At 38.4% G+C, this 13,181-nt stretch overlaps 1 protein-coding gene across 2 annotated transcripts in view; it reads left to right on the forward strand.

Annotated features, from left to right (window-relative positions):
* Positions 1-13,181, forward strand: part of zgc:162952 (PKc_LIMK_like_unk domain-containing protein) — a 39,156-nt gene that overhangs the window by 15,807 nt on the left and 10,168 nt on the right. For both annotated transcript variants that reach the window (XM_038704251.1, XM_038704252.1), the window contains 4 exons: positions 3,654-3,847; positions 4,403-4,524; positions 6,279-6,327; positions 6,740-6,889. In XM_038704251.1, coding sequence (XP_038560179.1) covers positions 3,654-3,847; positions 4,403-4,524; positions 6,279-6,327; positions 6,740-6,889 — 515 coding nt within the window. The remainder of the gene's footprint in view (positions 1-3,653; positions 3,848-4,402; positions 4,525-6,278; positions 6,328-6,739; positions 6,890-13,181) is intronic.

A 13,181-nucleotide genomic window follows, 5' to 3' on the forward strand; every position in this document is an offset into this window, starting at 1 on the left:
TGTATGTATATGTATATGTAGACAATGTGTTAATACTTCAAATATTTGCTTAGTGTTTGGGCCCCTATGTACAAGCTTCAGATAGCTTAAAAAAGTAAATCTGCATTATTTCTAATGATTGTACTTGCATTTTAATGTTTTGTGAAAAAACTAACCTGGACTGAACTAAACTAAACTGACCTTGGCATCATGCAGCGACAAAGACTAAAACTTAAACTAATAAAAACTAAACTGAAACTAAGCATTGTTAAGAAATAAAAAAATAAACTAAACCAGCAAACAAAACAAAAAGTCAAAACAAAATAAAAATAAAAACTAATGAAAAAACCCAAACTAGGTGTGGATCCATTGATGTGTTTTTAATAGTTTTTTGACAACAATGGACCTCTGTGGCACAATTGAAGAAGATATATCAGGCTTTGGAAACACACAATACTTGTTAGTAGGATACATTCATTGTTGGTCTTATTAAGCTTGGTGTATTGTAGATGTGTGAATTTCAACAGCAACAGTATTACACACTACATATATTTCATCACGACATACAGTATATAACGTGAAGTGATCTTAAAAGTGTGCAGTAATGTAGTGGATATTTAGATTATATTTGCATATTTACTTTAATCAGTCTGTTTCATTCTATCAACACAATGTGGGCTGGATTTACTAACACCCCGAATAAAGAGTACTAAGTTGCGTGTACATTGTAGAACCTGTTATGGGTGATTAACTAAGAATTATTGCGTAGATGACAACAGGTGCAAACACAATGGAGGTGGCAGTATTTAAATATGGGTTTTACGTGTTTTAATGGTTTCCGCCATGGAGAGTCGGGAGGGAAAGCAGCCACTGCGTAAAAACCTTGGTTTGTTTCATTCAGTCTGTCCAGAGTATGTGGAAATTGTATGTACCTGCCCATCCTGCCTAAGATTGCACTAAGTACTAGCAGAAACAGCTAAAGAATGCTGGAATGACCAGGACAGGGTGCGAACTACGGGGGAGCCAGGCAGAATAAGACTTGAGCTCCCCTAAAAACATGAATTGTGAAATTTTGGGGAGTCTCTAAGATATTGACAGTATTTCCATATTTCTGTATCATCATGGATCATGTGTAAAATCAGCTTCTTCACCCAGCTACAGGGAACGATCACCGACCGTCCGCACCGTGTCCAGTAGCTCCGAATAAATAAAATAAAATAAAATACTTTTTTTCCCATTGGATATAGAATAACTTTTATTATTTTTAATCTTCTTTCATTATGCCTGTATCTCCTTACAACGATAACAGCAGCCATCTCTGCGCAACACGGTTTGCACCTTCCTTTCATATATCAACATATTAAATACAGATGCTGTTGCACTCACATGAAATTGCTTGTAGGCTTGGTAAATCACATTGCGTGTAGTAAATAAATGTATTTGCACGTTACCCTCCCATTACTTTTCACAATAAAATTGAAACGCCCCAGATTTCATATTCTTTAAGGAAAAAGTACTAAATGAACAACAAGTGCTATCTTGCACTTTTGAAAGACGTCATTCTGTGTGCACACTGTTAGTAGATCAGCTTAAGTGTTAATTTGCTGGTGTTATCAAGTTTGCACACGTTTTTACTCACGCAAACTTTTAGTAAATCTGGCCCTATGTGTTTTGTGTTTCCCCGTGTCAGAGATGAGATACCTTCTCTTGAGGACAAACCTCTGTTAACCACTCTGGAAAGTGTCTGTGACCATTCCTGTTATCCATCAGTCCTGCCTCTATTTTAAGCCTCACATTATTCACGTCTTTGTTTCACTCTGTAAAGTGGAGGCACTCTCCGCTCTACATGCAGCTAATAAGTGGGAGAATGAAATTAGACCTTTTCTGAGCCTCTCTTTCATCCAGGGTCGCTTTTATACTATTAAAACGGGCCAAAATTGCCCTTTTGGTTGTTAAACCGTCTTTAGTGTTGCCGTGATCAGAATACAGATATAAATGTAGATGTAGATATACATAATATAGTGTGTTCTGGTCCTATGGCTTTTTCTTCTTGACAGTCCAGTGCCTGTCATGTCATAGAATCATGAGCTGTCAGATTTTAAACTTGAGTGAATTAAAGGCAGTCTCACTAAAACATGATGGTCCACATAGCCCTTCATCAGATTAAATGTGTTTCACCTCTTTATCTCCCCTCACTTTGAAAGGTTTGTTTCACAAAATTAGTGGTACTAGTAAGGCTGTTGCTTTTTCACAAGCAAAGTTGTAACTAAATTGAAGTAACATGTAATTTGTTTAAATTAAATCAAATCCAAGCCATGCAGTCTTAAAACACATTGGAGAATTAAAGTTCTCTTCATCTAGTTGCCTCCGCTGCCTTGATAGAGTGACAAGCTAATGTTACTACTGTACAAGGCAGTAAGTTAGCATTTTATTTAAGTCATCAGTGAATATGAAGTCAAACAAACTTTATCCATGGTTTTCCATCTATAGTGCTGTGTCCTGAATGCTTCCACACATTATGTCAGATGTTTTGGTCACTAAGTTTTTTTCCATTTTGCATTGGTGTATAGGACATCAATATGCTAGTTTTCTGCTGTTATGAAGAGTGCATTTGGTATATGTTGCAGTGAAAACAGTGTGTAGCGGTTGACTGGTTGAAGTAGCTTGCAAGCAACGCTTCATTAACTAGGTCATTTCTGCTGATTTTAAATGTAATTTAAAAATTTGAATTTATCTCCATTATATTAAAGTACAGAGATCCTGCTGTAGACGCAGAAACTCTGACATGCCAGCTGTGGCTTTTGGCATAATCCTTCCGTAAAATAAAGCAGTGTGAAAGCTGCTATGTAAACCGGCATTAGCCGGCGAGCTAACAGTCAGCCTTTCTGATGTTCACTGTGTTTTTACCCAACATCAGAAAGCTAGAACTTTATAAAACTCTTACAACTCCGACAACCACATTACGCATATCAACTATATTTTGTAGAAACCTGCATGGTGACGATAGAGAAGACAACAATCAATACACACATATCCTGTGTTGTCTCAGTGAGAAGTACAGTACTTACTGTATTGGAATCCTGAAAAGAATGAGAAAGAAAAAGTTAATTGGGGAATCTTATCTCGGAGAATATAAGCCCCATGCCCGCGAGCCTACCCTGCCCTCGCTGTTGCAGAGCGCAGCGGCTCACATTGTACTGTAGCTTATTTAAAGTTGATTAATGTGACACTGCACTCCGTTGGGTCCACAGCAACACCCCCGCCACGTGTGAGGTTGATTGGATGAGCGGTTCTTGACGTAATCGAAATACAAACAGACAGAGATTTCTGCCTTCATTAGAGAGATGATGGAGGTAGATATCTTAGAGAGAGACAGCCCAAGAAAGGAAGTTCATACCAACTGCAGTGCTATGCACTGGGAGTGTCACTTTTTAGTTTAAATATGAGCTCATTTTAAACATGGGGCAAAGTGTTCAGTATTCATTGATCTGTTGAGACAAATGAGGCAAATCAAAACAAAATGTTCTGCAAGTTTTAGGTGAGCCAGCCATTTAAGATTGTTCCTCTACCTGTTTCTACATCTTGCATTGTTGTCTTGAAAAAAGTAAATAATTCCAGCACATACAAATATAACCTTTTAGCAGCTTCAGCCTAACCTGTGTCTACTTTCCTAGCGGACATCTCCAGCATGTGTGATGTGGACGTGTCCTCTGAGCCCACCAGTCCCACCCTGTATGGTGAGTCTTCTGACAAGTACTACCATGTGGACCGGTGGCAGAAGCTCCGCACCGCCGTACGCAAACTGGAGTTCTGGGAAAACTTTACAGCTGAGCTTATTGGGAGTGGCTTCTTCTCCAAAGTCTATAAGGTATTGCTTTTGTCCTCCCCCTTCTTTGCCTTGTTGCTGGCCTACGTGTGAGCTGCATTCAAAGGTTGCTTTGTTGCAGCCACTAATTGGGACATTCTTGTCATTCCGTGATTGGCCCACCAGCTTTGGAGACCATGGAGGCGTAATACTCATCCTCAGCTGAGACCTTACATAACTCCTAATGTGACATCAGGGCTGGAGTGGAGCTACAGGAAGAGCTGATTTTCATATATTTAGGCTTTGTCCCTGATGAAATGAGGTAGAAAGAGGCCACAGGATGGATGAGGGATTGTGGATGTCAGAGCTTTGATGTGTCGACACTGAGTGAGATTGAGAAAGTTAGCTTTAGCTCTCTGATTTTGGACTGATGTTCAAATTTAATCAACATAGGAAACCCAAACAGTTTATTGATTACCTAAAAACGCTTTCAGAAGAAAAAAACTGTCACATTGTCTCCATCGGTTTGCCTCCCCATCACTACTGATACAACTACCACTGCTATTACTGCTTCTACCTCCACTGTTTCTGCTACTAACGGACACCAACGTTCTTCAGGTGATGCACAGCACCACTCGGAAGGTGATGGTGGTGAAGATCTACAAAAACGACGTGGACCAAGACAGCATCGTACGAGAGATCAGCCTGCTGCAGAAACTCTCCCACCCCAACATCGTCAGGTGACAGTCCACTCATGTCCCACTTCTTACTGAAATCTCTGTGGTTGCTCCAATGGGTTAAATTCTACCAAAGCAAAAGAAGCTGCATGAGGATTGCCCTCACAACACATTCAGTCTCTCTTCTCCGTCTGTACAGACTCCACACCCTCCCACACATCACATTCACACTTTAACGCCCCCCCTCCCCTACATCTCATCTCAACTTCACAATCTGTGGTTTGCTATGGCTACCATAGTTATAGAGAGTTTATTGGAAATACCTTTTTAACATACTATTACTTACTTATACTATATTATGTTGATAATGACTGAAACAAGACTTTAAAGTGCACATTCATCTAAATCCGTGCAACACTTTGAATTGTGATCAGTGTTTAAAAGATGAAAATATGCATTATGGACAATATAAATCCTAAATTCCTTTCCGTAATATTTCAAAATCTATTAGCAGACTCCTAAACTTTTTTGAGATGTGTAATCCATCACAGTCAACATTAAGTCTATATGGATTTTTGTCCATATAGACAACTGTTTTTAATCCATGTAGTAACATTATTGCTGCACAGTGATGCATCACTGCTGGACTCCATGGCTGCTGACACTATGGCATGTCAGGACAGACTTGACTCTGATGGATTGTACAACTAATGCAAGTTTCAAGAGCCATTTGATTTTCATGCCTCGTGAAAAATGATAACCTTTCAAAGCTCATAGTAGAGAACCCGATAATAACCATTTGTGCACCAAATACATTGAGAACCGACAGACAACGATGGTTATATTTAATTGATTTAATCAAAGTCACTGCTAGGGGCAATTCAGTAGTCTCTGGGTATTGTTATGGACATGCCTCTACTAAATTCTTTGGCCTCGTATAGTGAACATGTCAGAAGCACTTGCTTATTTACACGTCCAGCAGACACAGAGCAGCATTAGCATTCACTTGGAGTCATGTTTGTCCACCTGATCAAATAAGTCCAATACTCTCTATCATTTTAACTGTGTTTTAGTCTTCACCAACTCCTGAGTAAAGTATCATCACTACGTCTTTAGTCATTTGATCCATTGTTTGTATAAAACCTTTGATTAGAGAAACTTGAAAAATTCCATAAAAAATGTGTGTGTGTGTGTGTGTGTAGTGCAACCAAAAACTCATATAACTTGCCCGTACAGTATTGCTTACTATATTTAACATGACTCAAGCACAGCCTGACTGTGGCTGACAGTAAGAGCTGCAGCTGCAGTCAACACAAATGAAATGAAGTCTTGGTGCTATTTAACACTGACCCTGTCAGCTACAGCAGTTACATAAGGTGTGAGGCCAGGCAGACATAATGTTTGCCTAAGCAATCTTATTTTAGTCATTTAGCAAGGTCGCAGCGGTAAGGTTATCAGAGTGCAGCTTATCTGCTTAAAGTACAGCAGGCTGTGATGAAAGCAAGGTTCATACTGTTAGTACCTGGTACACACCAAACAGAGTGACCAGCTGTTTTAGGAAATTACCAAGCCTTTTTTTTAAATTGCATCTTCGTAACCAGTTTTTAAAGTTTTTCAGTGCTAGATGAAAAGTGAAGGTATTACCAAAAATTCATCCTGAGCACATGAAACATCAAAGTCATCAAATTTCATGGCAATCCATCAAGTAGTAGTTGAAATTAATTAAATATAGAGACTATATAATTATACATGATAGATTTACTTTGGGAACTAAACTAATAAGGAAATTGTAATAAACATATTTCCTCTTATTCTAGATATCTGGGAATATGTGTCAAAGAAGACAAACTCTATCCGATCTTAGAGGTGAGTCCCATTATTTCTTTCTTTTTTTTTGCACATTGTGAGTCATCGTTACTGTGTATGTTCACAGGCTGGCTTCCTTCTGCGTGTGGAAAAACACAACAAATTGCACTGATATGAGTTGATAATGAAATGGTGAGCGAGTTAAATCAGGCGTTTATTGTGTAACCAGACTGGATTTCATTGTTTCAGAGTAATGTCAGACTGCATTTGAGAGGAATTATACTTTCACATAATCTAACATTATCGTATTGTTCACCTGTATGAACTTCAAATTAGCATATGAAATTACTACAGCAAATGCATTGCTACTATTTTACTTCTAAATTTGAATGAATCTATATATTTGTTCTCATTTTATGAGTCTTTCATTTTGACACTATATCTCGTACACTGTATATGTTGGCTGTTTCAGTATGTAAATGGTGGATGTCTGGAGGAGCTTCTGGTCAGGAAAGACGTTCCCCTGTGCTGGAGAGAGAAGGTGGACCTGGCCTGTGATATAAGCAGAGGAATGATCTACCTGCACTACAAGAACATTTACCACAGAGACCTCAACTCAAAGGTAAGACCCTCCATCTGTGCCCCACCCTGCCCTGTTATTTAGCTGCTGCAACAGTTCTGTGTGTCCACAGGGATTTTCCAGCTGCTATCACCAGGGTGCGATTTGCCGGGTTGGATGCGTGGGATTTCCCCCTTTCTGGTTTATATATCCCTGCCTCTGCTGAATAATTTTTATCCCAAAATTTATTCAATGCTATATATCAATGCTACTTCTCTAGTGATGCAAATGATCACAAAACTCGGATTGATCCGTGGTTTTGTTAGGGTTACATTTATTTTAAAATGCGCTTCATTAGCTCTGACCCAGCTGGCTCTCTCTGTCTGTTGGTAATCACCACTGTGTCTTGCTTAATCTCACACCCACGGAACTATCTGATTGGTTAGAAGTCTAGAACAATAGCCTATCAACAGTCACGAGACATTTGCTCCGGTGAGCAGCGGAGCTGTGTGTCGAAGGGAAGGCTGCAGATAGAAAGACTAAAGCTGCAATGAACATCACAATCTGATGATCTGTTTCTTTGATGACGAACAGCCCAGTGTCCCTGTTACACCAGTGCACATGCCCGAACAAACAGCTACGGGGTTTCACAAAGTGACAATCTTGAAAGTGACGCCATTTAAATCAGTCGCTCTTCCCTCACCCACTCACTGCACCTCAGAGTTAAACACAGTTTGCATCTGTCTTTTCTATCTTTTCACTGCAACTATGCATCACAATATCACGTTATGTATTTACTACTTTAATAATTAACAATGGAAGAAGTGTTCTTTTTCTATAAATAACTTAGATAAACTTTGCAATCAATCCACAGTTCACCTGCGGGTGCGGCGAGGCGCACCCTGGCTATCACAGCTACCCCTGCAGAGACCTCACAGGAGATGCACTGTTAGTTAATACTTGTACGCCATAGCTCAACAGCTAAAATATCAGGGTCATAGTCAAAGAACTTCTTAGAGCTAAAATTCCCAAAACAAAGTGCACCATCAGAACCTTTACTCATCTGTGGTGTCCGGCCGGACCTTTGTTGCATGTCATTCCCATTCATCTCTTTCTCACCGCATTTCTTGTCATCTCTCTTCTGTCACTATCTAACTATCGAATAAATGCATAAAAATACCCACCCAAAAAATAATAAAAATAATCCAGTGGAGTCATGTCATATGTTATGATATTAATTCCCTTTTTTTTTTAGCATTTCCTTGTCGATAAAATTTTTAAAGTTTGTTTTATTTACAATATTAGGTTTTGATCAAGTTTATAACATCTTGAGACCTTTTATGGCAGACACACAGCAAATAATAAACATTAAAATTAAGAGTGAATATTTAAATGTAAATGAAAAATAAATAAAAAGAATAGGAAAATATGATTGATATGATAAACATAATTACATTATAGTATCACTTTGATAATAAATTAAACAGTCAATTACATAATATTTAGTTAGCATAACATTTCAAATATTTATTTCATGTATCCATATGCATATACATATACTCTGTGTAACTTGATGCCCAAGACGAATGACTGTGATTTCTTGATCCGAGATAGTTAGAGGGTGCCATTATGCTAATGATAGCTTTATCAGGATTTGGGTGCAAAATGTAGCTACTCAACATGTGAAGACCCATATGAGGTAGGAGCAAGCTAAAAAAATAAGTAAGTCATCAATAAGTCAGTAAATTTAACTTAAATACAGTTTTTGTGGTGCCCTGCATGAGGTGACAGATAAAGAAATTAAGCAGAGCACTTTGGGCACTGAATCACAAACCCGATTTTATGTATCAAAGTCTCTTTACAGTTGTTGGGTTGTATTCATAGACTGTATATAAGAAGTGGACGTAGTCATCGTCGTCACCCGTTGGTTTGTGGACTTCCGTTTTGAAGCCGATAGGGCGCCGCCATGTTGAGTTTTTGCCACAAGCCGCACCGGATGTGAACAACAGGCTTAAAACTAAATTTACTCACCAGAGAAAGTGAACAGCCAACTCCTAATAAGCTTTTTCAATGCTGCTGGTTAAATTTACACAGTGAGTCACTCTAGCCTGATTGACAGGTCGCCATGGTAACAACTTGTCAATCCTAGATAATCCCGCCCTGAAGCATACTCTGCTTTCTGGTCTATTTTTTTCTAAATGGGACCATAATTTTCTAAATGAACATCATGCTGTGTTGAAGAAAGCTTGAAACTGAGAGCATAAACTCATTAGGAAAGTGTTTACTGAGGTAATAAATCAGCTGAGAAGTAGGGTCTGCAGCTCTATATTCCCTTCCACTTAAAGGTCCAGCGTGTAATATTTAGGAGGATCTATTGACAGAAATACAATATAATATCCATAACTATGTTTTCAGTGGTGTATAAAGATCTTATATAATGAGCCGTTATGTTTTTATTATGTTTAGAATCTACATATTATTATATATGTATTATCTACATATACCGCGGGTCCTCTTATATGGACGTCGCCATGTTGCACTGCCATGTTTCTACAGTAGCCTGTTGGAATAATTAGAATCTTTTTTTTCCTTAAATCTTTATTGCAAAAAGAGAAATAAAGTGTACATGGGACATGAAGACGTATACAGAACTTTGATTCATGCAAAATCACATATTGTATATACATATTTTTCAAACATGTCATTTGTAGTATGGTCCATGTAGCGTGAATTAGATATCTGTGTGTTGTTTATACGCTTTGATAATGCTAATCCAACACATCTTTGTAGTAGCGTCCATGTTGATTCGACATTCTGACTTAAGAGCACATGAACACACACTGAAGTCAGAAGAATGACTTCACAACACGGGAAATTAGACCATCCAAGGAGCATCTGAATGTACCGTGAGCCTCTGGCTGCAATTTGAAACCCTCAACACTAGATGCCACTAAAACGTACACACTGAAACTTTAAGATAAATGCCATAAATGGCAGATCTAAAACATCACATCCAGATGTAAAGCAACCTCACCTGTTTTTTGCATCTGCATACATGCTGAGTACATGCAGAGTTTATGTAGAAGGTAGAAGGTAGGTTTATTTGTCACATTACAACAGGTTGTAAAGTGAAATTAAGTTTGTAACTCCCTTCTGCTACATAGCAGACAATATACAGTTATACAAAAGCAGCCATAAATGGTAGACAGAAATAAACTGTATTCAGCAGAGCAATGCTGAGGAGGAATTTGAGTTTAGAAGTGTGGTAAACATAGACTTAGAAATCCACAAGGCCCAAGAGAAGAAAAAACAGGTCTCTGGCCTGAGTCCCTCCCAGGACATGTTTTTTCCCCCACAAATGTAATTTGCGGTTTGTTTTTAGTCCCCAAATTCTTTGGGCTTGTCCCATAATAAAATCAAATGAGTGCCAGAGTGTACACAGTCAAATTAGACAAAGTGTATTAGACAAAGAAAAAGTATTACACTTCTCTACAGCAACACAGTTACCTGATACAGGGTGTATGGGTGTGGTAAACCTCAACCATCAGACAAAATAAATTGGTGATGTCAAAAGTCCAATACACATTATTATATTTTATGTTTATGATTCCTTTTTTCATGATGAAACTGTTTGTTCCACCTTCCTTCATGTAATTATAACTGCCCCTTAACTTATATGTAATTTGTTCCTGGTTTAAATTTTCCTCATTATTTCTTACCATAACCTCAATTTAGTTTTAAACCTGCAGTGCATAACTTTTGTTTCCACTTAAGGCAGTGAGAGTTTGAGAAAACATTGTCTCTGTTTTTCCACCATACTCCTAGCTGCTGACATAACCTACTATGTCACTCTGGTTGAATTCAAGTGGATTTATTGGCAAGGGTGCAAACAATACAACATTGCCAAAGCATATCAACATAAACTATACAATCGTAATAAACAACTAACAGTTTTCAATAGTAAACATTCTCTCCCATGGACCTCGCAATGATGGATTGCGGAGCTCTCTACATTTTGTTCCACCTTCAGTTCTGGAAAACCAGTCATTGCTGGTTGACTTAAAATGCATCACTACCGCACAAGAGTGGGAATGTTGCTACAGACGCCAGTTAAAAACACAGCATTGAGTAAACTTGTTGGGCAAAGGCTTAAATGTAACAAAATACTGATCTATTTTCTGACCCCTGCCTAATATCATACTCAGAGGTCCTAGAGTGCCTTTAAACAAGGAGCGTGTTTTGTGCACACTTAAGTACATTAACATTTATTTGGAATTATGTTTTTGGTACCACGTGGTAAGTTTTAAGTCCAAACTTTACTCTCCTTCAGTTCCGTATTTGGTCTCTACCAACTCCTGATGGAAATATATAGCTCTTCAGCTGCTAAATGCTCCACTATGCTAGCCTCTTACAGTGTCAGTCTGATGTACTGTACTGGGCAGTTAGCGTACAGCGGGGTTTTTTTGCCTGTTGCAGCTGAAATTGATGCTATAAAGTTGTGGGCCAGACAAACAAACAATGACTAAACAATGAGCTGAAACTCAAAGATCTGTAGAGCCAATTGTCATTACCGCTGTATCACATAGTCACATTGTATACATATATATAAATTATAGCCACTTTAATTTCTCTTCGCTTTAATCCTCTCTAAATTATTGATGTCTCTCCAGAAACTGGATATTATTTGCTGATAGTAGTAGATAGTAAAGCATATTTATAGTGCATCTTCGTCCCATCTTTATTTAGCTTTGTTCATAGTTTTTCCAAAGACATTGAATAAGTGTAAGTGGATCGTTAATCAACTTCCCTCTAAATTTAAAATTGTGTAAACAGTTTCTAATATTGAGATATGTTAAAAAGAATGTAAGTGTGGTAGTCCATATTTACTACAGTCCCTTAAAGCCAACTTTTAAATCAGTTGAAAATGTTTTTAAAGAGCATATTTAAATTCTTTTGAGACCTGTTTTGAAAGACCTGCGATGGATTGGCGACCTGTCCACGGTGTACCCCACCTTTCGCTTGATGTCAGCTGGGATTGCCTCCAGCCCCCTGCAACTGTGGGCAGGATAAGCGGTTGACGATGGGTGGATGGACCTATTTTGAAAGCATTTCAACAGTGATTTGGAGTAAAATCTGGGTCCTTGCTTATTTCTCTTGAAATAGATTTTTCTTTCTTTCTTTCTTTTTTCATTCACATTCTCATGCGTGGGTACGCCTGTATGTCTGTGAATCCCCTGGTTGCTAGGCTTCACAAAAGAAATAGTCAGTAATGCAAAGTGACAAAGAACTTGACAGTCACTCTATTGTTAATTGATTGTTGCTAACATGGTGCTGTTGCTACACGTAAAACTTGTTGACACTGAAATACACACAGGATTTGTCTGAGAATGGGGGCCTCTTCCTCTGCACCAAACCCTCTCACCACCCACGTCACCCTGAGGCAACTCATTTGGCTCTGTCCCAATTCACTTTATTCACACAGCTGCCGTAGTTGATTTACGTCACACTCTGGCTACACAACCTGGATTGATCCACACATAATTAATTCATTAATTGAAAGGATTTATTGAAAGGATAGCCCCCTAATGAATCAAATGGCACTGTGGTAGAAAGAGTGGTTGAAGGGTTAGGGCATCTCCATAGTCCAATGGAGACAGTATGGTGGATTGTATAATGGTTTTTAATAAGAATTTCAATTTTTTTATGACGATGTTAAACGTGGGTTTTGTAGCACAATATGCAGTTTTGTCAATTTTTTTAGTACTTAGATCTCCATTTAGAGCATGGATAAGTTTGGGAACATCACTGCACTATTGTGAAATGCACACATTTTTGGAACAAGCTTTAAATGAAACAGAAAGGCCTGGTTTGTAGTTGACACACAAGATGGTATCATCCACATAAAATTGAAATTAAAGTTCTGATATAATATTATTTATGTAGAGAGAAAATCAAATGACCATGTCTAATGTAAAATGGGTTGTTCATGCAGAGCCAGTGGGTGTCTCACTCTCAAAAGGGTCAGAGTTGGCAACCATAGATAAGGCCCAAGCAGTTGAATAAGTACTTACTACCTGAAACAAGTTTTATTCATTGTAGCCTTAACAAGGCTAAGAGTCTACAGTAGAGGTCTTCACTGGTCCACCTGAACCCTAGGTATGTGTCAGGCTGCTAACATTGCATTAGTTAAGACACAGATATTATTTTGAAAACTAGTAAATTAATGTTAACCTGGTAGTAGCAGTCATCTGCGAAATCAGCGCTGGGTCTGCGTCTCCCGGCTGGGAGGTCTGACATTGCTTGGTTCTTCATAAGTCCGGGTCCCAACTTTCACGTAATAGACTTACGTTCGGAT

The sequence above is a fragment of the Micropterus salmoides genome, unplaced genomic scaffold (assembly GCF_014851395.1).
Source record: "Micropterus salmoides isolate LMB-PRFRI ecotype aquatic unplaced genomic scaffold, ASM1485139v1 Ms_hic_scaffold_7, whole genome shotgun sequence".
NCBI lineage: Eukaryota > Metazoa > Chordata > Actinopteri > Centrarchiformes > Centrarchidae > Micropterus > Micropterus salmoides.